The sequence below is a fragment of the Lipomyces doorenjongii genome (genome assembly GCF_038497915.1).
Source record: "Lipomyces doorenjongii strain NRRL Y-27504 unplaced genomic scaffold V1508scaffold_9, whole genome shotgun sequence".
In the NCBI taxonomy this organism is placed as follows: domain Eukaryota; kingdom Fungi; phylum Ascomycota; class Lipomycetes; order Lipomycetales; family Lipomycetaceae; genus Lipomyces; species Lipomyces doorenjongii.
The window spans coordinates 89,109-107,172 of NW_027118076.1; the positions used below are offsets into that span (position 1 = coordinate 89,109).

General features: G+C 46.7%; 8 protein-coding genes across 8 annotated transcripts; 5 read left to right on the forward strand and 3 right to left on the reverse strand.

Annotated features, from left to right (window-relative positions):
* Window positions 1-415: 415 nt before the first annotated feature.
* On the forward strand, window positions 416-1,629 carry V1508DRAFT_395748 (soluble NSF attachment protein; the record flags this gene model as incomplete). Its single annotated transcript, XM_066938067.1, has 7 exons — window positions 416-445; window positions 506-623; window positions 690-812; window positions 877-1,057; window positions 1,109-1,283; window positions 1,333-1,419; window positions 1,477-1,629. The coding sequence occupies 7 exons, from the start codon at window positions 416-418 to the stop codon at window positions 1,627-1,629; spliced, it is 867 nt and encodes a 288-aa protein (XP_066797545.1).
* Window positions 1,630-1,724: 95 nt separating this feature from the next.
* On the reverse strand, window positions 1,725-3,790 carry V1508DRAFT_454233 (CRAL-TRIO domain-containing protein). Its single transcript, XM_066942574.1, has 2 exons — window positions 2,582-3,790; window positions 1,725-2,525 (listed from the first exon to the last, which is right to left on the reverse strand). The coding sequence occupies exons 1-2, from the start codon at window positions 3,638-3,640 to the stop codon at window positions 2,013-2,015; spliced, it is 1,572 nt and encodes a 523-aa protein (XP_066797546.1). The 5' UTR covers window positions 3,641-3,790; the 3' UTR covers window positions 1,725-2,012.
* A 231-nt stretch (window positions 3,791-4,021) lies between these two features.
* V1508DRAFT_412194 (DASH complex subunit Dam1-domain-containing protein) lies at window positions 4,022-5,017 on the forward strand. The gene has a single exon (XM_066939574.1). It carries the CDS (start codon window positions 4,085-4,087, stop codon window positions 4,526-4,528), a length of 444 nt encoding a protein of 147 aa, XP_066797547.1. The 5' UTR covers window positions 4,022-4,084; the 3' UTR covers window positions 4,529-5,017.
* Window positions 4,780-5,650, reverse strand: V1508DRAFT_290054 (HIT-like domain-containing protein). Its single transcript, XM_066936554.1, has 3 exons — window positions 5,538-5,650; window positions 5,240-5,487; window positions 4,780-5,177 (listed from the first exon to the last, which is right to left on the reverse strand). The coding sequence occupies exons 1-3, from the start codon at window positions 5,566-5,568 to the stop codon at window positions 5,031-5,033; spliced, it is 426 nt and encodes a 141-aa protein (XP_066797548.1). The 5' UTR covers window positions 5,569-5,650; the 3' UTR covers window positions 4,780-5,030.
* Window positions 5,651-5,837: 187 nt separating this feature from the next.
* V1508DRAFT_412202 (putative peptidase family-domain-containing protein) lies at window positions 5,838-8,636 on the forward strand. The gene is made up of 7 exons (XM_066939575.1): window positions 5,838-6,686; window positions 6,745-7,037; window positions 7,090-7,284; window positions 7,337-7,401; window positions 7,456-8,091; window positions 8,153-8,243; window positions 8,306-8,636. Exons 1-7 carry the CDS (start codon window positions 6,017-6,019, stop codon window positions 8,357-8,359), a joined length of 2,004 nt encoding a protein of 667 aa, XP_066797549.1. The 5' UTR covers window positions 5,838-6,016; the 3' UTR covers window positions 8,360-8,636.
* Window positions 8,637-8,664: 28 nt separating this feature from the next.
* On the forward strand, window positions 8,665-11,688 carry V1508DRAFT_412204 (Clathrin/coatomer adaptor, adaptin-like protein). Its single transcript, XM_066939576.1, has 3 exons — window positions 8,665-9,181; window positions 9,265-9,446; window positions 9,504-11,688. The coding sequence occupies exons 1-3, from the start codon at window positions 9,155-9,157 to the stop codon at window positions 11,188-11,190; spliced, it is 1,896 nt and encodes a 631-aa protein (XP_066797550.1). The 5' UTR covers window positions 8,665-9,154; the 3' UTR covers window positions 11,191-11,688.
* A 622-nt stretch (window positions 11,689-12,310) lies between these two features.
* Window positions 12,311-14,420, forward strand: V1508DRAFT_366464 (Phosphoglucose isomerase). The gene is made up of 2 exons (XM_066937364.1): window positions 12,311-13,077; window positions 13,138-14,420. The coding sequence occupies exons 1-2, from the start codon at window positions 12,427-12,429 to the stop codon at window positions 14,143-14,145; spliced, it is 1,659 nt and encodes a 552-aa protein (XP_066797551.1). The 5' UTR covers window positions 12,311-12,426; the 3' UTR covers window positions 14,146-14,420.
* V1508DRAFT_382258 (uncharacterized protein) lies at window positions 14,379-18,056 on the reverse strand. The gene is made up of 3 exons (XM_066937722.1): window positions 17,045-18,056; window positions 15,471-16,997; window positions 14,379-15,418 (listed from the first exon to the last, which is right to left on the reverse strand). The coding sequence occupies exons 1-3, from the start codon at window positions 17,943-17,945 to the stop codon at window positions 14,409-14,411; spliced, it is 3,438 nt and encodes a 1,145-aa protein (XP_066797552.1). The 5' UTR covers window positions 17,946-18,056; the 3' UTR covers window positions 14,379-14,408.
* Between the last annotated feature and the right edge of the window lie 8 nt (window positions 18,057-18,064).

An 18,064-nucleotide genomic window follows, 5' to 3' on the forward strand; every position in this document is an offset into this window, starting at 1 on the left:
TAGCGTGGCTGAGTTGTGCAATACAAAGTATAATAACTGTTACCTGTATTGCTTTACAGATTTTTATATAAGTTACTCTATAACTATATCCCAAATTCCTGGGTGGATTGGGGGTTTAGACCGAATACTTAACTAACCAGGACCAAATGTGCATATCGGAGGATAGATAGGACCTCAAACGTCAAGTCGCGGACATAGACGATGGTAATCCGGGTAACCGGTGAGTTTCGCCCAGTCTGGCTTAGCTTGCCAGATTGCAACTTCACAGCGCCGAGCCGGGCTTAGAAAGACGTACGAATCATAATTGCAAGCATTAACACTGCCCACTAGGCAATCGGAGAGTGACGAAATTTCTGGCCAAATATAACATTTGATATTTATACGACTAGGAAGGTAACTCGGAATCACGCAGAACATGTCGGACGCGAGATCGCTGTTGGCGAAGGTAAAGCGGAATCGTCTTTGGAATGGGTTTATAGATGAGCATTACTAATTGTGACTACAGGCCGATAAGAAGGCTAATTCCTCAGGGCCCTTTGGTTTGTTTGCTAGCAGTTCTAGGTTTGAAGAGGCTGGTGATGTCTACGTCGAAGCCGCGAATGCGTTTAGATTAGAGAAAGATCGTAAGTGCTTTTTTACCAAGTTGATCACGGCCATGTTAGTATCTCTAACGTTGATCATTGATGTAGTTAATAGCGCTGGAAAGGCGTTTGAGAAGGCCGCGCAAATGCAACTCAAATCAGAAGCCAAGGATGAGGCGGCCAACACTTATATAGAAGCGTACAAATCATATAGAAAGAATGATCCTGAAGGTATACTGCACGAGTGATGCTTGTAGCGATGATATGAAATACTGATAATAAATGAATTTTATAGAGTCTGCAAGGGTTCTTATCCAGGCTATAACTCTATTTACTCAGAGAGGTCAATTTCGACGAGCAGCGACGTACACGCAAGATCTAGCTACTCTATTCGAGAGTGAGCTGAATGATCTGGATCGGGCAATGGATGCTTACGATGAGGCTGGCGAGTGGCTGTCAAATGACGGTGCTGAATCGTAGGTGAATTTTCGACTTCGCACTGGTGATGATACTAAGTAGTTGGTTAGACTAGCGAACAAGGCATGGCTGAAAGTTGCCGAGATCGCCGCCATAAAGGAGGACTATCCTCGTGCTATTGCCAAGTACGAGCAGGTCGCACGCAACAGTCTTGGAAATAACTTGACAAAGTGGAGTTTGAAGGACTACTTTTTCAAAGCGGGCTTATGCCATATTGCCAATAAGGTATGATTGCAGGATTGCGATGGTCGTACTTACCGCTGATTTGTGCCAGGATATTATCGCCGCAAAGAGAGCTGTCGAGGAATACACAGACATGGATCCCACATTCTTTCAAACCCGCGAACAGGTCTTGCTATCGGTAATTAGCCTGTATATGTTATGTCCCTGATGAAATTATCTGACGAGTACCCTACAGGACATCATTTCAGCCTACGAGGATGGCGATCAGGAGAGATTTACAGACAAGGTCTTCCAATTTGATCAGTTCTCCAAATTAGACAAGTGGAAGACCACATTACTACTACGCATCAAGAGCTCTATTCAGGAGGAAGAGGACAATATTTTGTAGAGGATAAGGAGCATACATTATGGTTTCTTGTTCCTTTTCTCTTTTTTTCTCTCTCTGCGGTAAACTTTCACATTTGTGCGGGTTGTGCAATCATCTTTCGCGTGGCTAATCGTAAATAATTGAACAAGACAAGGGGCTATCTATCTAAATCTACTGGCGGGCGCCGCGTGGCTCTGTCAGTAGGTCACTTCTGCGTACTAGTTACATATTAATTCCATCGAAAAATATGGAAAGACGTTACAAACATTAAATTCCTTGACAACTATACACAATAAACCAAATAATATAACGCACAAAATACATGCAACAAATATCTCAAGACATCAAAATATCTATTCAAAAACGATCTTCGAAAATGCGTATTCAAAAGAAAGGTCTTTTTGTTACTTCAGTTGGATGTAGTTCACACGATCGTACACTGTCCTCGCACGCAAGTATGGGTCTAGACCAACGTAATCTTGTCGCAAACGTTTAGCAACTTCATGGCGCGCATCTCGCGCTTCACTAGATGTGGAATAAATCCATGTCCACGTTGCGTCTTCATATTCTCGGACAATCTTTGCTCTCGCCTCCAGTAGTCTTTCTCTAGTCTCAGTATCCTTCATTAAGTCGTCCTCGCCTGGGACAGGCTCCAGATACTTGTACTCCCACTCGACGGGACCTCCGAGTTCCTTCCAAAGAACGTCGCGATCAATGAATTGAGTCATATCATCAAAAGTTCGGGCGAAATGAATTTTCGAGGCTACAACGGGATCTAACCAGCCCTTGATAATATTCCATATACCCTGGAAGATCCAAGGAGCCTTGTAAACCACACAAATACCAAGACTTTCGGGATAATGGGCTTCAAAACACTTGACCATAAACTTCACTGGTGCGTAATCCATGTTGGCAAGCTATAACACAATCAGCATATAACAAGCCTGCGTAGTTATTCGACACAAGGACATACCGAGAACTGGCTAAGGTCGAAAATGACAGTCGCCGTGTCGACCGGTTCCTTCAGGCACATGCGCGCTGTCTCCATGACGTAAACGGTATATCGATTCAGTGCGTCTTCAGTCTGATCACCTTGCTTGTGCAGTCTGGCACGTACGGTACATATTGGTCGGCCGACCTTGTCGCGTCCATGGAGGTAGGACTTGCCTAGTCGAAGTTGCTTTAGAAAACCTTCGTCATGCTCAGCCAGAGCAGCACCTTCACCCTTGAAGACAATTGCCTCGACATCCATCTCTTTCAACCGCCAGTGCATGGTAGAAACCATCATGACATGCGCCTTTTGAACATCCCACTTGCGTGCGCGAAGGAAACGAAGCAGGAGGCCGTCGGGATGATCGGCTTTAACCATACTCCAAAATGCGATCCTCAATTCCTCGGGAGTCATCTCAGCAAGAGCCTCCTTGAATTGCTTGGACTGTCCATACTTGTCATTTTCATCATCAGCTCCTATGGTTGGGCTCGACAGTGTCGACGCGGTACGGGTAGGCTTAGGTGCAGCCGCCTCCTTGGGTTTCTCTCTATCCTTGTCTTTATCCTTGTCCTTCCGCTTCAAGATTCCGAATCGCTTTTTCTTTGATTTTTCGCCATTTGTTGGGGCATCAGTGTTGATTTCGGAGGGCGGCGCAGTAGAGCCATTGGCTGATGTTGTGCTCGTTGTGCTGGTAATGGTACTGGACTCGAGCAAGGACGGAGGAGGAGAGACGCCGAATGTTCTCATCACAATTGTCCACAGCTCCTTGAGCCTCTGCTCCTGCTCGGGTGTGAGATTTCCCGGTCGTCCCGGGGCCTGATCGTAGGGCATGTCGAAGGGCGGCGTAAGGGCGATGAAGTCGGGACACGGAGGGAAGCGAATGTCAGCTGAAGAAGCTAGTGTGGCCGACGGATGGAATTCTTTGAGACGGGCTTGTGAGTTTCGCGCGTCGGAATAGGTAAATAACAGTACAGGTGAGGCACGGAGCGCGACGCGGAGCGGGGAGAATCGTCCAAAGACCGTCTTTAGACGATATACCATGAAGGGAGGGTGTGAATGGCTTTACATGGAATAAGAAGGCCGCGGGTGCCGGGGTTTAATCTAACGCTGACCCGAGATAGATTGGCTCTTAGTTAGTGTGGCCAGTCACTAGCCATCAGCCTGCGATGGTCTGGTCGCGTGCACGCTACATTTAACACCAGCAGCGAGCCATTATTATTTGCAGCAAGCAAGTATACTCAAGAAAGATATGACTAGCATCCTACGAGCCCATTAACACCCAAGGCTTAGCTACAAATGGCCGGCAGCAGTGGGCAAGCTCACATATTTACCAGTTATGTTGCTAATTTGGGGCGATATGGGCGGGCCAAATCTCCGAAATTATTTTTCTGGCTTTTGCAGGACCTGAGTGACCTGAGGCACACGCGACCTTGAAAACTTACAATTAGCCAACCGTTGTAGGCCATCATAGCAGGCATATCCGCCATGACCTCACTCCATCAGGCACGTGATGTCAACAAAACGCGTCCTCGTATTAATCGCAAACCACCCCACAGCAGAGTACTTAATCGCATCTCTGTAGTCCACCTCGTCGAAATAACAACGATGTCTGTTCAGAGATCCAGACGGGCTTCACGACCGACGACGCCGCTACGCAGATCAGTGTCCCGACCGGGCCACACACTCGCGTCAACGGAATTACCGACGTCATTCCCCCTCGATGCCTTGAAACCTCAACTTTCAGAACTCAGCGACTCTCTCGCGGACCTTGACACAAATTTCCAGTACCTAGATATCATGCACGAGAATTTGGCACGATTCAGCGAAAGCTTTGCTGCGTTTCTGTACGGACTAGAAGTTAATGCGTGGTGTGTTGATTTTCAAGAGGTATTTGGCACCGGAAGCCCGATTCCTCTGCAAAATCACTGACTATTTTGCGATAGGCACCGACCACAGGCTCATTCGAAAGATTCCATGAGCACGAGTTTCTGACAAGTAAGAAGCATCTGTTCCCATTATCCTCTTAAGTCCCTGTTGATATTGAATTAGATCAAGCGAACGCTGATATTTATTCTCAAGCGTCAGCAAAGAATGATGACTTACTCTCGGCCGAGCAAATCGCTGCTCTTCCGGTATCATCGCAAAAAAATGCTCCAAATTTAACAACCAGGCGCGGCTTCTCATCATCCAAATCGGGTGCCAGGCCTACGAGCGAAACGTCAACAAGTCGTCCACAATCACGGTCAGTTATAGGACGCACAAGCCGCTCAATACCTACGAACTCGCGATTTAGATAGGAATATCATGTGTACCATAATGTAGTATATTTTTATATGTACCCATATCGCTGCCTATCACAGCAACATCATAAGGAGGACTGAACCTCTAGTCAACTGACTAACCTCAATATACTTGTCCATCACAAATTAGTTTATAACTTTCCCTCCATCTTCTTCAGCAATGCCTCATGAGTTTTCTTGAGTGCATCAAAGTCAGTAGGCTTTCCAGGCCAGCCGATACCAAGGCCCTCAGCTTCATTGGGTTTCGGAATAACATGGAAATGAACATGCTGGACGACCTACATCATGCACAAGTAAGCAGAATTAAATCATCAAAACAGAAATTGCATTGTTAACACACCTGATGAGCGAGCGTGCCATTGTTCTGAAGAACATTATACTGGAAAGCATCATCTTGTGTGGCACCGAGCGCTAGCGCAATCTTGCGTGCGGCAGGAAGAATCTCTGCCAAGTAATCGTCCGGGATCTCATGCATTTTGGCGCCATGAATTTTGGGAATAAGAAGCGTGTGTCCTTCCGCAAGAGGATTGATGTCGAGAAATGCATACACCTTCGATGTTTCGTAGATCTTGAATGCAGGGATCTCACCTATGCATTTTTGTTAGCTGATTCTTGTAAGAATCGTAGTCTGATCGCACCCTTGATAATACGACAGAAAAGGCAGGACATTTTAAGTGGAAGAAGGATATTCGCTCGTTGGATTGATGTCACCGTTTGGCGCGGAAATATCGGATTAGCATATCCGTGTCATAGTTGCGATGCGGAGAGCAAGCCGTGGTCGAGCCTCACAAAAAGTCCAAAGATTGTAATCACAAGCTGCTTGTACCGCAGTCTTAAACTTCAGGGGTATATTATAATTAACTAAGTTAAGTTAGTTACAGAATGAATTAAGTTACAGAATCTGTTTTGCGAAGTGGCTGAGCCACGATCCCGGATGTCGCTGTTATGTGCAACGGCAAACGCGCGTTCGAACATTTAATTTTGCCAGTAAGGATAATCAGTTAGTACGACCATATTGTTCATTGCTCCAGTTTCAAATTCCAATCTGCAGAGGCTAACGAGAAAGCAACACAGCAGCGAAGGTGCTGCGACACCGGCTGTCTCGATTTCGTCGACCATGCCTGCTCCTGCCCAAGTTGTTGCTATGACACCCTCACCACCACTTCATACGCGTCCTGTGTCGAATACACAATTGAATCCCTATGCTCCAAAGTTCTACAACGTGTCACAAAATTCTAATATATATCAGCGCGTTGTTCTCATACACGGAAGCGCAGGACCTCCGAACACTAGGTTCGACGCGTCAGTGACGGTGTATCATCATTTGTCAGAGTTCCCACCACAATCCTATCCAGTATCAGATGGTTATTTTAAAGCATTAGTTCATTTAAGTCCAGGACAGAATGATTTGAAGTTTGTATTTCATCCGGGGAGTCTCGGCGGTGCAACTCTGACAACAGAACTTAAGTTGGTGTACACTCCGCTTCTACAAAATGCGCCACTGCATCTCGCGATTCTCCTGGCAAGGGATAGTGAATGCAAGTTTGATTCACCAACATATAAGAAAAACCAAGAGGGAAATGGATTAGACACGGCGATTAGTAAAATGAGAATGGCGGGCTATTTATGGCAGGCGTTTACCGGTGAGCAAATGTCACGGAACGGGATGGGTAGAAGAACGTTTCGGCTACACGAAGAGTGGGGACCGGATACTTTATCAAAAAATGGCTCGACGTGTCGGACCACGGCAAAGGTGCACATTATTAGGTCGAAGAAAACCATAGCTGGTATGTTTGGTCACAGCCATTATTTGGACAATACATTCTATGTGCTAAACATGTATAGAAATCCGTGATCCAGATGTTGCACAGCAAAATCACAATGGCAATCGGAGAGGTGATCTTTTTGGTATAGCAGTTGACGCCATTAGAGACCACGGTGGGATTTTTGCGGAGACGCCAAACAACGATGAGACTCATGTTGCGGTGTTATTTATGGACACACAGTGGGACAACCAAATGAAGCTGATTCGTGGCCATGCAGCGCTGGGTGGAGGATCTGGGAACGTCAAACTGGGAATATTTGGCAGCCACGCTATATATAGTTGGCCTACTTGTTTCGAGGAAGTTGTTCCCTGCGTAAGATACTTGAGCGTCTATCAACCTTCATGGTACTGACGATCACTATCAGTTTATGGATGCCACAAAGGCGGACATTCGCGAGGTTGCTAATGATGCTGGCGAGCCGGGTTTGAACTTCCAAGCGGCAAATGTCGGCATTGGCGCGTTCTTGCACGAAGTCGGGCACCTGCTTGGCTGCCCGCATCAACCGTCAGGTATAATGCTCCAAGGATATACCACCTTCCATAGAAGCTTTGTCACTCGGGTAAGTCGATATTATTGATTGCCTGTTTACTGGCCAGTTAAAGCTCGAATAGGAAGTGAGAATTAGTAGAGAATCTCTAAGAATTGCTTTACCCAAGGACGAATGTGGATGGCACAGGTATGTCTATTAGGTGCCACTTGTAATTTATTGACACGTTAACATGCCTTACAGACTCGATCTCCTTCGGTTCCGGTGTCATCCCATGTTTAGGCTACCACCTGAACCTATCGTCCCGAAGATGAAGCCCGCACTATACCCCGTTGAGAATGGCGCGATTGCGATCTCCAATACCGGCATCTACTTGATTGAAGTTCACTGTGACGGAGGCTGCAGAGCCCACTTGGAGTATCCAGAAGGACCCCAGAAGGAAGTCTTCTTATTTGAAGACGAACTACGGTCGCTAATGCCTGCCAAGTATCGCGCGATTAATAAGTCGATGAAGCTAGAGATTCTGGTACTGGGACAGCAGCAGCTCACTGTCGAAGATTTTAGCGACGTGGTCAAGAAGGCGAGATTTGAAATTGGTCGTCGTCCGGTATTCAGTAGTATCATATCGAATCCTGATACATCGAACGGAGCTCAGAATATCCAGGTATTGTTCCGAAAGGTGAAGCACATACGAATATATCATGGCAGCGCCGTCGATGGAATGGAATTTTTCTTCGATAGTGGATCGGCTATGTTTGGTAACCGTGGCGGATCGCCGTCTGATTTCAATATGGAGACGAGCGAGAGTATTGTAGGAATACATGTGCGCACCGGTGCTTGGGTCGACGCGATTCAGATCATAACCGACTTAAAGCGAAGGTGAGCTCTTCTGTTATTGGTGGAATTCCTGAAAGGCAGCAAGGTAATCAGAGATTCATAGTGCGGTATACGGAAACGCCCTTGGAGGAAGTCCATGTGATCTCATTCCACCGTTAGGATATTATATGATCGGAATGCACGGAACTGTTGATGTAAGTAGTAGCCCATCTTTGATAATTTCGAGTGAATGCTGGCAGAAGCTCACCCCACATAGCACTGGTTAACTCGAATCGGTATCATATACTCTGGCGAAAAGTTAGATGGATAACGATCGAATTTCTGTCTTACTTGTTTCTGCTACTGGATTTAATGAGAATGCATATGCTGGGTTAGGGCATGACTATCCCAGTATAAGGCGCAATCAAATGGGACTAGAATTTAATGGTAGCGTTTACAGATGCTGTATAAATAGTCATTTGATCATGGAGAATACCGTATACCAACATGAAAACTGAAATAACTGAAGTAATGAGCGGATCTACAATATGTCATATTCTAGATTCCGTACCAGTCCTGCTCTCTACCCTCATATAATGGCATTTCTAACTAACTACTTGAAATATCGTCCATAGCACCTACGCGTTGCGGACGTGAGCTACTGTCCTACGTTTTGCCAGCTCGTCAGGTCCAGTAAAAGGGTTCCTGAATATGATATTAAATTTTCTGAGAATCGCTCCAAATTAAATAAACTGGTCTCGCCGACCAATAATCTAGTTCAGTCGGTGCAGGTTTTGAGCTTGTGAACTGGGCGCCACTCTCTGCGCCACAGTGTCGATTTTGTCCCAACGTCCTGGATGCGTGCTACTTCGGACGCCGTCACTAGATGTTCCACGTATTCAGGTCGATCCAATAATCTTTATCATGCAGAAGTTGGGATTTGCTAGTCGGATATAGTATTACATGAAAGAATAGCGTGTTGGACGAGATTCAAGTTCGGAGGAGAATTTAGCGGTTCTCTTCAACATCCGAGCCAGCCGCTGCGACGAAGATAGCCTTCATACATTCGTGACATTGAATTCAGATCAGATACGTAAAAGGCTTGCAGAACGTCCACCGAGTTAAAATGAGTGATGCCAAATTCTTTGCCAAGGTATGTTGTTTATGCGGAAAAGAAGCCCATGTGAATGATTTGTAGTTACTTTGGTGAACAGGTGCTAATGTATCAAAATGCAGGGCAAAGCCGCCGAATTACGGCTCGAATTAACATCTGACAAGAAAGACAAGAATTACACGCGTCGCAAGACTGCATTGAAGAGGATAGTTGCCAATATGACGATGAACAACAACGAGATGATTCAATTATTCCCCGACGTTCTGGATTGCATAAAATTAGATAGTTTGGAGATAAAGAAGATGTACGTCAAAAACTTGTCGGCTGGAATCTGAAGAGCTTCCTAACATGCAGGTATTAGGTGTTTTCTGTATTTGATAAATTATTGTCGGCTAAAGCCTGATCTTGCGAACAAGGCGTTGCCGGTGCTGCTTGATGATTTACGAGATCGATCACCGCTGATCCGGGCACTTTCGCTACGGACGGTGTCCTGTATTCCGCTCCCGGCATTTAACGAGGCTTTGGTAGATCCTCTTAGCAGGCTGTTGAGAGATCCTGATCCATATGTGAGAAAGACAGCAGCGTTTGGAGTCGCAAAATTGTGGGCTTCCGATGCGTCCATGGTGGAGAAAAGTGGATTAATAGAAGGTGTTAATCAGTTATTGGTTGATTCGAATCCGACAGTCGTGTCAGCTGGGTTAGCTGCCTTAACGGATATCACGGATAAGTCTGAGGGCATGAAGCTTGCGATTGGATATCAAGATGCAAGTAAGCTCGTGCAAATATTGGGTGATTGCAACGAATGGTCGCAAACGTATATTCTCTCAGCACTGATGGCTTATACACCTCAAGATCCTGCCGAGGCTTTATTAATGGCTGAACGTCTTAGTCCGCGCCTGCAACATTCCAATGCCTCTGTCGTGCTTGGAACTATTCGCGTGATTCTATATCTAACGCATTACATTTCCGATGACTCGGCAATTCAGGGATTAGTAAAGCGGTTTGGGCCGCCACTGGTGACGTTATTGTCGAAGCCACATGAGATCCAGTATGTTGCGCTGAGAAATTGTTTCTTGATTCTGCAGCAGTATCCACAGATTTTACAGAACGATATTAAAGTGTTCTTTTGCAAGTACAACGATCCGATTTATATCAAGGTGACAAAGTTGGAGATTATATTCTTGCTGGCTTCAGAGGACAATATCAAGGAGATTTTACGCGAGCTGAGGGAATACGCGTCCGAAATCGACGTGCAGTTTGTGCGAAAGGCCGTCCGCGCAATTGGCAAACTTGCAATCAAGATTGACACTGCGGCACGAGACTGCATTGACACGCTCCTGGATCTAGTGGCCACGCGAGTTTCGTATATCGTGCAGGAAGCGACTGTTGTGATCAAGAATATCTTCAGGAAGTATCCGAACAAGTACGAGTCCATTATATCGGTTCTGTGCAAGAATCTAGACTCGCTTGATGAGCCAGAGGCGAAGGCGGCTATGGTTTGGATAATTGGACAGTATGCGGACAGAATCGAGAACTCGGATGAGCTGTTGGATGAGTTTCTGTTTACTTTCAAGGAAGAGACGATTGAGGTACAATTGGCATTGTTGACCGCCACTGTAAAGTTGTTTATTCAACGCCCGGCAAAAGGCCAAGAACTTGTTTTGCAGGTGCTTAAGTGGTCGACGGAGGAGACGGACAACCCAGATTTGAGAGACCGAGGATACATGTACTGGCGATTGCTGTCGTCTTCGTCGGGAAATGCGGACATTACGCGACAAGTCGTAATGTCAGAAAAGCCTGCAATTTCGGTCGAGTCAGACAAGTTAGACGTTCGCACAATTGAGGAGTTGAGTCTCAATATCGGTTCGTTATCCTCAATATATTTAAAGCCAGTCAGCCAGATTTTCAAAGGCACCAAAGCGCGACATTTGGAGCAGAGTCCAGCTTTGAGAAGGAGTGACTCCAATTTTGAGTCCCCGGGTTTCTACCAGAATTATACAGCCGCTAATTATTTCTCGACGACTGGAGGGGATTTGTTGTCAGATTGATTAATTTGTATAAGTGATGACTTTTTTTTGGATATGAAGCGACTTTGTATTTTTATGTCCTCTTGCACATGTATTGTAGATTCGAGAGATCTTATCCGTTAATTTCCAGGTCCCATGCGATTGGACGGTTGATTTTCGTATTATATTCTGGTGCGGATTTATTCATTTTGTCGCAGCCAAAGTTTTGAAGGACCAAAATAGGACATCGTCGGGTTAGGGCGTGTACATGATACTTGGCTTTGTACGCGCAATTCAAGTTTCAAGTGCACTTGCAAATCACCAACAGTATATGTGATGGATCAATATGGCCGTGATTGATTCTGCATTGTTTGCGGCAACATTCGAGCCTAATCTACAAGTGCCGGGTATTGTGCCCCTACCAATTAGTTTCGGCTCGTGGGGTGGAAATGATGTCATTATGTCATTGACTAGTATTGTTTATCCACGGCACAACTGTTATATAGAGTTTCTTTTAGAAGTTTTGAGAATCATCCTGTGCCCTTAATATTGTTCCGAGGTCAGTCGCTGACAGGCCATCAGCGACGAGTCTGCTGCTGGCCATGTACATCCGAGACTAATCCTTCGCGCAAGCCGCAATCACCGAAGTAGCTGCCGGAGTGTATTATATATTAATATTACGCGCTCAATGAATCACATATCTACAGGCTTTGATTGTGCAGCAGAGCAGACTTAGGTTAGTGCAAAATCCCGCGACAAGCTGGGCTCACCCTCAGCACATTAATCTGACAGCCGACGAATGCCGGTCCTCGAGAGTTGAAATTGAGACGCTATTTAGCAACCTGCCTCACAACTGACTTCGCCCAGCATCACTCTAGAAGCGGCGGGGATCGGTGGTCCCGCAAGACCATTCATTCTGCAACTTGACAGTGTTTGGCTGTAGCGTATCATAAAGCCGTATTTGACTTTACACTAAATGCAGTGCAATGGCTATGCATAACGGTTCAGGACATATATGCGGTATATGGGTGCAAGCAAAGCCCAGACAGCCACAGGTCATGATGCGTACCAGAACGTAACTTGTTTTTGGAAATAGTTCCGCTGTCCATCTCTCGGGGGGTTTGCGTCCGTAGCGGACAGCGGCCATCCGTCGTCCACCACAGTTACCTGAACCCCACTACGCTTTTAACCCATCATCTTCTCGTTCCCCATCCACTTCCCGATTCCTCTTCCTCTATCTCACCTGTCGGCCACGCAATTGAATTGGTCTCGTCCAGCATGTCCTTCTCCTCCTTCTCACAAGCGTCCGATCTGCCCACCTGGGCTAAACTCCAGGAAGCATATGATTCTGTGGGCAAATCGATATCCGTTAAAGAACTCTTTAAGGCCGACCCGGACCGCTTCGCCAAGTTTTCGCGTTCCTTCATCAATTATGACGGCTCAGAGATCCTCTTCGACTTCTCCAAGAACATCATCAATGAGGACATCTTTAAGCTCCTCGTCCAGCTTGCCGAGGACGCCAACATTGAGTCACTACGTGAAGCCTTCTTCGCCGGCGAGAAGATTAACTTCACAGAGCAGCGCGCTGTCTATCATGTTGCTCTTCGCAACCAGTCCAACAAGGTCATGAAGGTCGACGGCAAAGATGTCACCCCAGAGGTCAACCGTGTTCTCGCTCATATGAAGGAATTTTCAGAAGAAGTCCGATCAGGCAAATGGACAGGATACACTGGCAAGCCAATCAAGTACATTGTCAACATTGGCATCGGTGGGTCCGATCTCGGCCCTGTCATGGTCACCGAGGCCCTCAAACACTACGCCAAGCGTGACCTCGAGGTCTTCTTCGTCTCCAACATTGATGGCACTCACATTGCTGAGACTCTTCGGGCTATTGATCCCGAACAGACCCTCTTCTTGGTCGCCAGCAAGGTATGTTATGTGCGCAATTTATCGTTTATCGGCTGTTTCTAACGGCTTATTTAATTGTAGACTTTCACCACTGCTGAGACCTGCACCAATGCGAACACCGCCAAGGCCTGGTTCCTCGAGTCTGCCAAGGACCCCGCCTATATCGCTAAGCACTTCGTTGCCCTGTCAACCAACGCTGAGGAGGTCTCGAAGTTCGGCATTGACACCAAGAATATGTTCGAGTTCGAGAACTGGGTCGGTGGTCGCTACTCCGTCTGGTCCGCTATCGGTTTGTCCGTCGTTCTTTACATTGGTTACGACAACTTTGAGAAGTTCCTCAAGGGTGCCGAGGCTATGGATAAGCACTTCACCGAGCAGCCCCTGGAGTCAAACATCCCTGTCATTGGCGGTCTCTTGAGTGTCTGGTACAACAATTTCTTCGGTGCTCAAACCCACCTTGTTGCTCCATTCGACCAGTACCTTCACCGATTCCCCGCTTACCTGCAGCAGTTGTCTATGGAATCCAACGGCAAGTCAATCAACCGTGCCAACGAGTTTGTCAAGTACTCCACTGGTTCGATTCTTTTCGGTGAGCCTGCCACGAATTCCCAGCACTCCTTCTTCCAGCTCGTCCACCAGGGCACCAAGCTCATTCCCGCCGATTTCATTCTTGCCGCTCAGTCCCACAACCCCATTGAGGGCAATCTTCACCAACGCATGTTGGCTTCTAACTTCTTTGCCCAGGCTGAAGCTCTCATGGTTGGTAAGACGGAGGAGGAAGTCAAGGCCGAGGGCAACCCCGAGAGCATTGTGCCCCACAAAGTTTTCTCTGGCAACAGACCCACCACCAACATCCTGGCCCAGAAGATCACCCCCGCTACTCTTGGTGCTTTGATTGTCTATTACGAGCACCTCACATTCACTGAAGGTGCCATCTGGAACATTAACTCGTATGACCAATTTGGTGTCGAGCTCGGCAAGGTCCTCGCCAAGTCCATTGGTAAGCAGCTCGACACCTCCGAGCCTGTCGAAAACCACGACTCTTCCACCAACGGTTTGATCAACCAGTTCAAGAAGTGGTCTGCTTGAGTGCATGGGCCGGAACGAACTAAAATGCCTGGAACATAAGTTGTAGCGTATCTAAAAGCGGATAATAAAATTACATTGGGACACGAAAAGAGGATTTGAAAGGTCAGGACTATGTTTACACCTAACTCTGCAGCTTAAGATGACTTGTCGTATGCGATATTGTTAAACAAACGTACCGGAATATGAACACGCAGTATTGGGTCGTCAGTTTCGTATAATATAATGTACTTTCAACGAAATTATACTCTCTATTAATATAAGATCTACTCTACAAGAATGGGATAAGTGCTTTGATTGCCTGACTCTACCTTCACTGTGAAAATATCATCCTTGTTGGTACTGACCTGGCGGACGCTAATTATCTCAGCGTCATTGGCCAACTTCACTATACCCTCGACAGGGACAATGGTCTCCACGAACTTTTTACTTTGGGGCAGATTCCCTTCAGGTCCCTCCGGAATCAGATCCGGATCAATGTCCTCGTCCATGATGGTTTTCAGAATAACGAACGCACCAACTTTCGAAAGGACAATACTAGACTCCTTGCAGTTGGTAGCTGCAACACATTCCGGGCATCCGTACGCGCATCGGCAGCTCTCAATACGATCAATCGCCTTTCTAAGGACGACTTCCAAAAACTCAAACACCTTTCGCGACATGCCAGATCCCCATTCGCTCACTCGTTGAGAAGCGGACGCTCCGCCAGCGTTCTGCGCGTCATAAAACGTTAATCGAGCAGGTCTCTTCCTCGCTGTCTCGCGACTCGCAAATTCCTTTTCGGGCGCCTTGCATTCGGTTCTGATATCGCTGCCGCTAGACATCACGATACTAGAAGTCATGGCGATAATCATGTGCTGTGCTGCATGAATCGCGCCTGCAAGGTGCAACTTCTTGTCTCGGAGCAGAGCCAATGCCCGGTCGGGGACATCAACCCAGAATCCCTTCGTGTGCAGTATTACCGGCGGCGTGGTCGTCACGTCGACGGCATCAATAATACGGCCCTTGGCGTCCCTTTTGAAATAGCCAAATACGACCATCGTGACTTTGATGTTGCCAAAATATGCGTATTGTAATGGGTGGTCGTGGGTATTTGATACTTCGCCAGATGACGGAGTGATGGGCTTCATTGCGTGAATTTCCACGGCGTCGACGTCGACGAAATCCCGCTGACTTGTGGTCCAGTCCACGTTTGTTCGCTCGATTTTGGCGATCTTGGTGTCGGGGTTGAAGTCACGGACAATGTATGGGCGTCCTTGATGAATATGTATTGCACCTAATTCTTCCATTAGAATTCCGCAATCAGAGAAAAAGAGGGTCTGGCATACCTTCATATACCGTGAAAGAGGTTCTTGTAGCTTCAATTTCTTCGACAACAATGTTCCGGCCATTAGTAATATCAACCACCGCGTATGTATCCTCGTCGATATCTCGAATAGAAACACAGCGTGATGGCATCGGCAAAAACCGCGGATGGCAGGTATATAATTCTGGCGAACTGACCGATTTCATCGGCTCTTTCACTAGTCTAGGCAGCACCAAGTCCCGCATTGAATGTCCAAAAAATTTCTCATCGGTCTCGATGTAGATAGGAAGCTCATAGGCCGCGCATTGGAGATGAGATTCCAAAACGAGTAGATTCTCCAGATCGAGAAGCACGTCCGCGTATGGGTGTTCAAACAGCTCATTTGGATTCTGCATGAAGTACTGGTCAATTGGATGCACGTCACCAATTAGTACCGTCAGTGAGTCTTTATTCCGTCGTCCAGCGCGCCCGCTTTGTTGTCGCAGATTTGCAATGGAAAAGGGGAATCCCACAATTAACACCGCGTCCAAGCTGCCGATATCCACACCCAATTCAAGCGCATTTGTCGCGACAATTCCCAGTAATTGACCCTCAAACATATCCTTCTCTATCCGACGTCGGTCCTGTGCCGTGTATCCTCCGCGGTAACTCATCACGCGATCGATCATCTCTTCGCGTTGAATGTTAACCAGTTCTTGACGAACTGCCTTCATGAGTAGTTCACACATTGTTCGCACTCGGCAAAACGCAATCGTCCGTACTCCGTTACAAATCAGCTTGACAAGCATCTGCGTAGCTTCAGATATTGCATCTTTTCTTCCAAGGGCAGGTTCATTCCGATCTTTGTACGGACAGTTCCAAACTAAGAAATGCTTTTCACCGGCTGGAGAGCCGTCATTGTCAATAACTTCGATATCATTAACGCCGAATATCTTGGACATGTGTTCCCGAGGATTGGCGATGGTTGCGGAGCAAGAGATAAACTGCACTGAATTATTACCCAGAGATGCACATAACCGTCTCAGACGTCGCATGATAAAGGCAACATGAGATCCAAAGAGACCATTATAAACATGAAGCTCATCTACAACCACATACTTCAGATTGCGAAAAAACGTCCGCCAATGGCAAATTGACGGCAGGATAGTCACATGTAGCATATCAGGATTTGTGAAAATAATGTTAGCCTCCTCTCTAATCCGTTGTCGCTCTTCCTTAGGGGTATCCCCATCATACGTATCTACCACGATATCGCATAAATTTGGAATCAACCTTAAAATATTCTGTAAAGCGCGTTTTTGATCTTGCGCCAGCGCTTTAGTGGGGAACATATATATAGCTGTTGAATCACGGTCTTGCTCGAGTGCTCGAAGAATCGGGACCTGATATATTAATGACTTGCCAGATGAAGTCGATGTTGCAACGATTACATGTTTGCCATCGGTAATGTCGTTAAGAGCCAGTGCTTGGTGTGAATAGAACTGGGTGACGTTGTTGGCCGTATACAAGGCGTCCGCCAGTTCTTGAGAGATCAAGAATTCTAGATCGCCTACGCGCGTTAGACTCAGCTGCGAATATCATATAGATGTGATGTACCAAATCGAGCGGCCTGGGCCGGGAATACCAAAGCTCCGTTCTCTACTATTTGTCCTTGGTAACCGTCTTCCATTGTCAAATCGTTCACAATCTCTGGGATCGGTCGTCTGTCTCTAGGTACTAGTGGCGGATACGGCACATTTTTCAGATCTCGTTCGGGGGTATTGCGTAATTGTGGAGGTTCCCTAGGGACGTAGCTGTCAAGTTCCGACAAAATAACCATCTCCGGACATAGGCCTGTTTCCGTACATGAAGCCATGAACTTGTTGGTCGCTTCAGCAAACCTCTTATTTCTCCTTCTAATTAATTTGGTCATGTTAGCCGTGCTGTATGTCGGCATTTTAATTAGATCCCTTCCTTTTGGCTTCCGTTTTACTTCATCTGACAGCAACTTGGATACCGACTTCTTCAAGTCCTCCTCCACAAACTCAAACACAAGCAACTGTCGCGAGTTCTCGATGTTATCGGAATTATTTATCTTGAAAATATCATTGGCAGCATCTTTACCTAACATTGATCCCCCTGTAGCAACACGCTCCTCGTAGACTTTCAGATCGTTCTCATCTACATACTCGAATCGGACATTATTCGGTAGAAGGCACTTGATGGCAGCTATATCTTGCAGGGTCAACTCTCGCTTAGCCTGTGCCTCAACTGCTGCTTTCAAAGTCTGGAATAAAGGCGCAATATGTTTTCTCGCTGATAAAAATGTGTAGACTGTGTTGATTGCTCGATGAGTAGCTTCTAATTTCCGAAAATACTCCGGCCATTCTGAGGTTGTGGGCGTGGATGATCTGGATCTAGACTCGCTGTTGCTGTCCACCCGTGCCTTCTTGGAGTTCCGCCTTGTTGCCGTATCAGAATCGGAAGCAGTAGATGCCGACCGAGATTTCGGCGGCATCTGCAAGGTTCGTGAATATGAAATGGTAGATTGATCTATAGTTTGTATGTGGGTTGTGCAGGTATTTTGACTCTGTTCGTCGCGTTGGGAGAAGTTGTGCGACGCGTTGAGACGCCGTG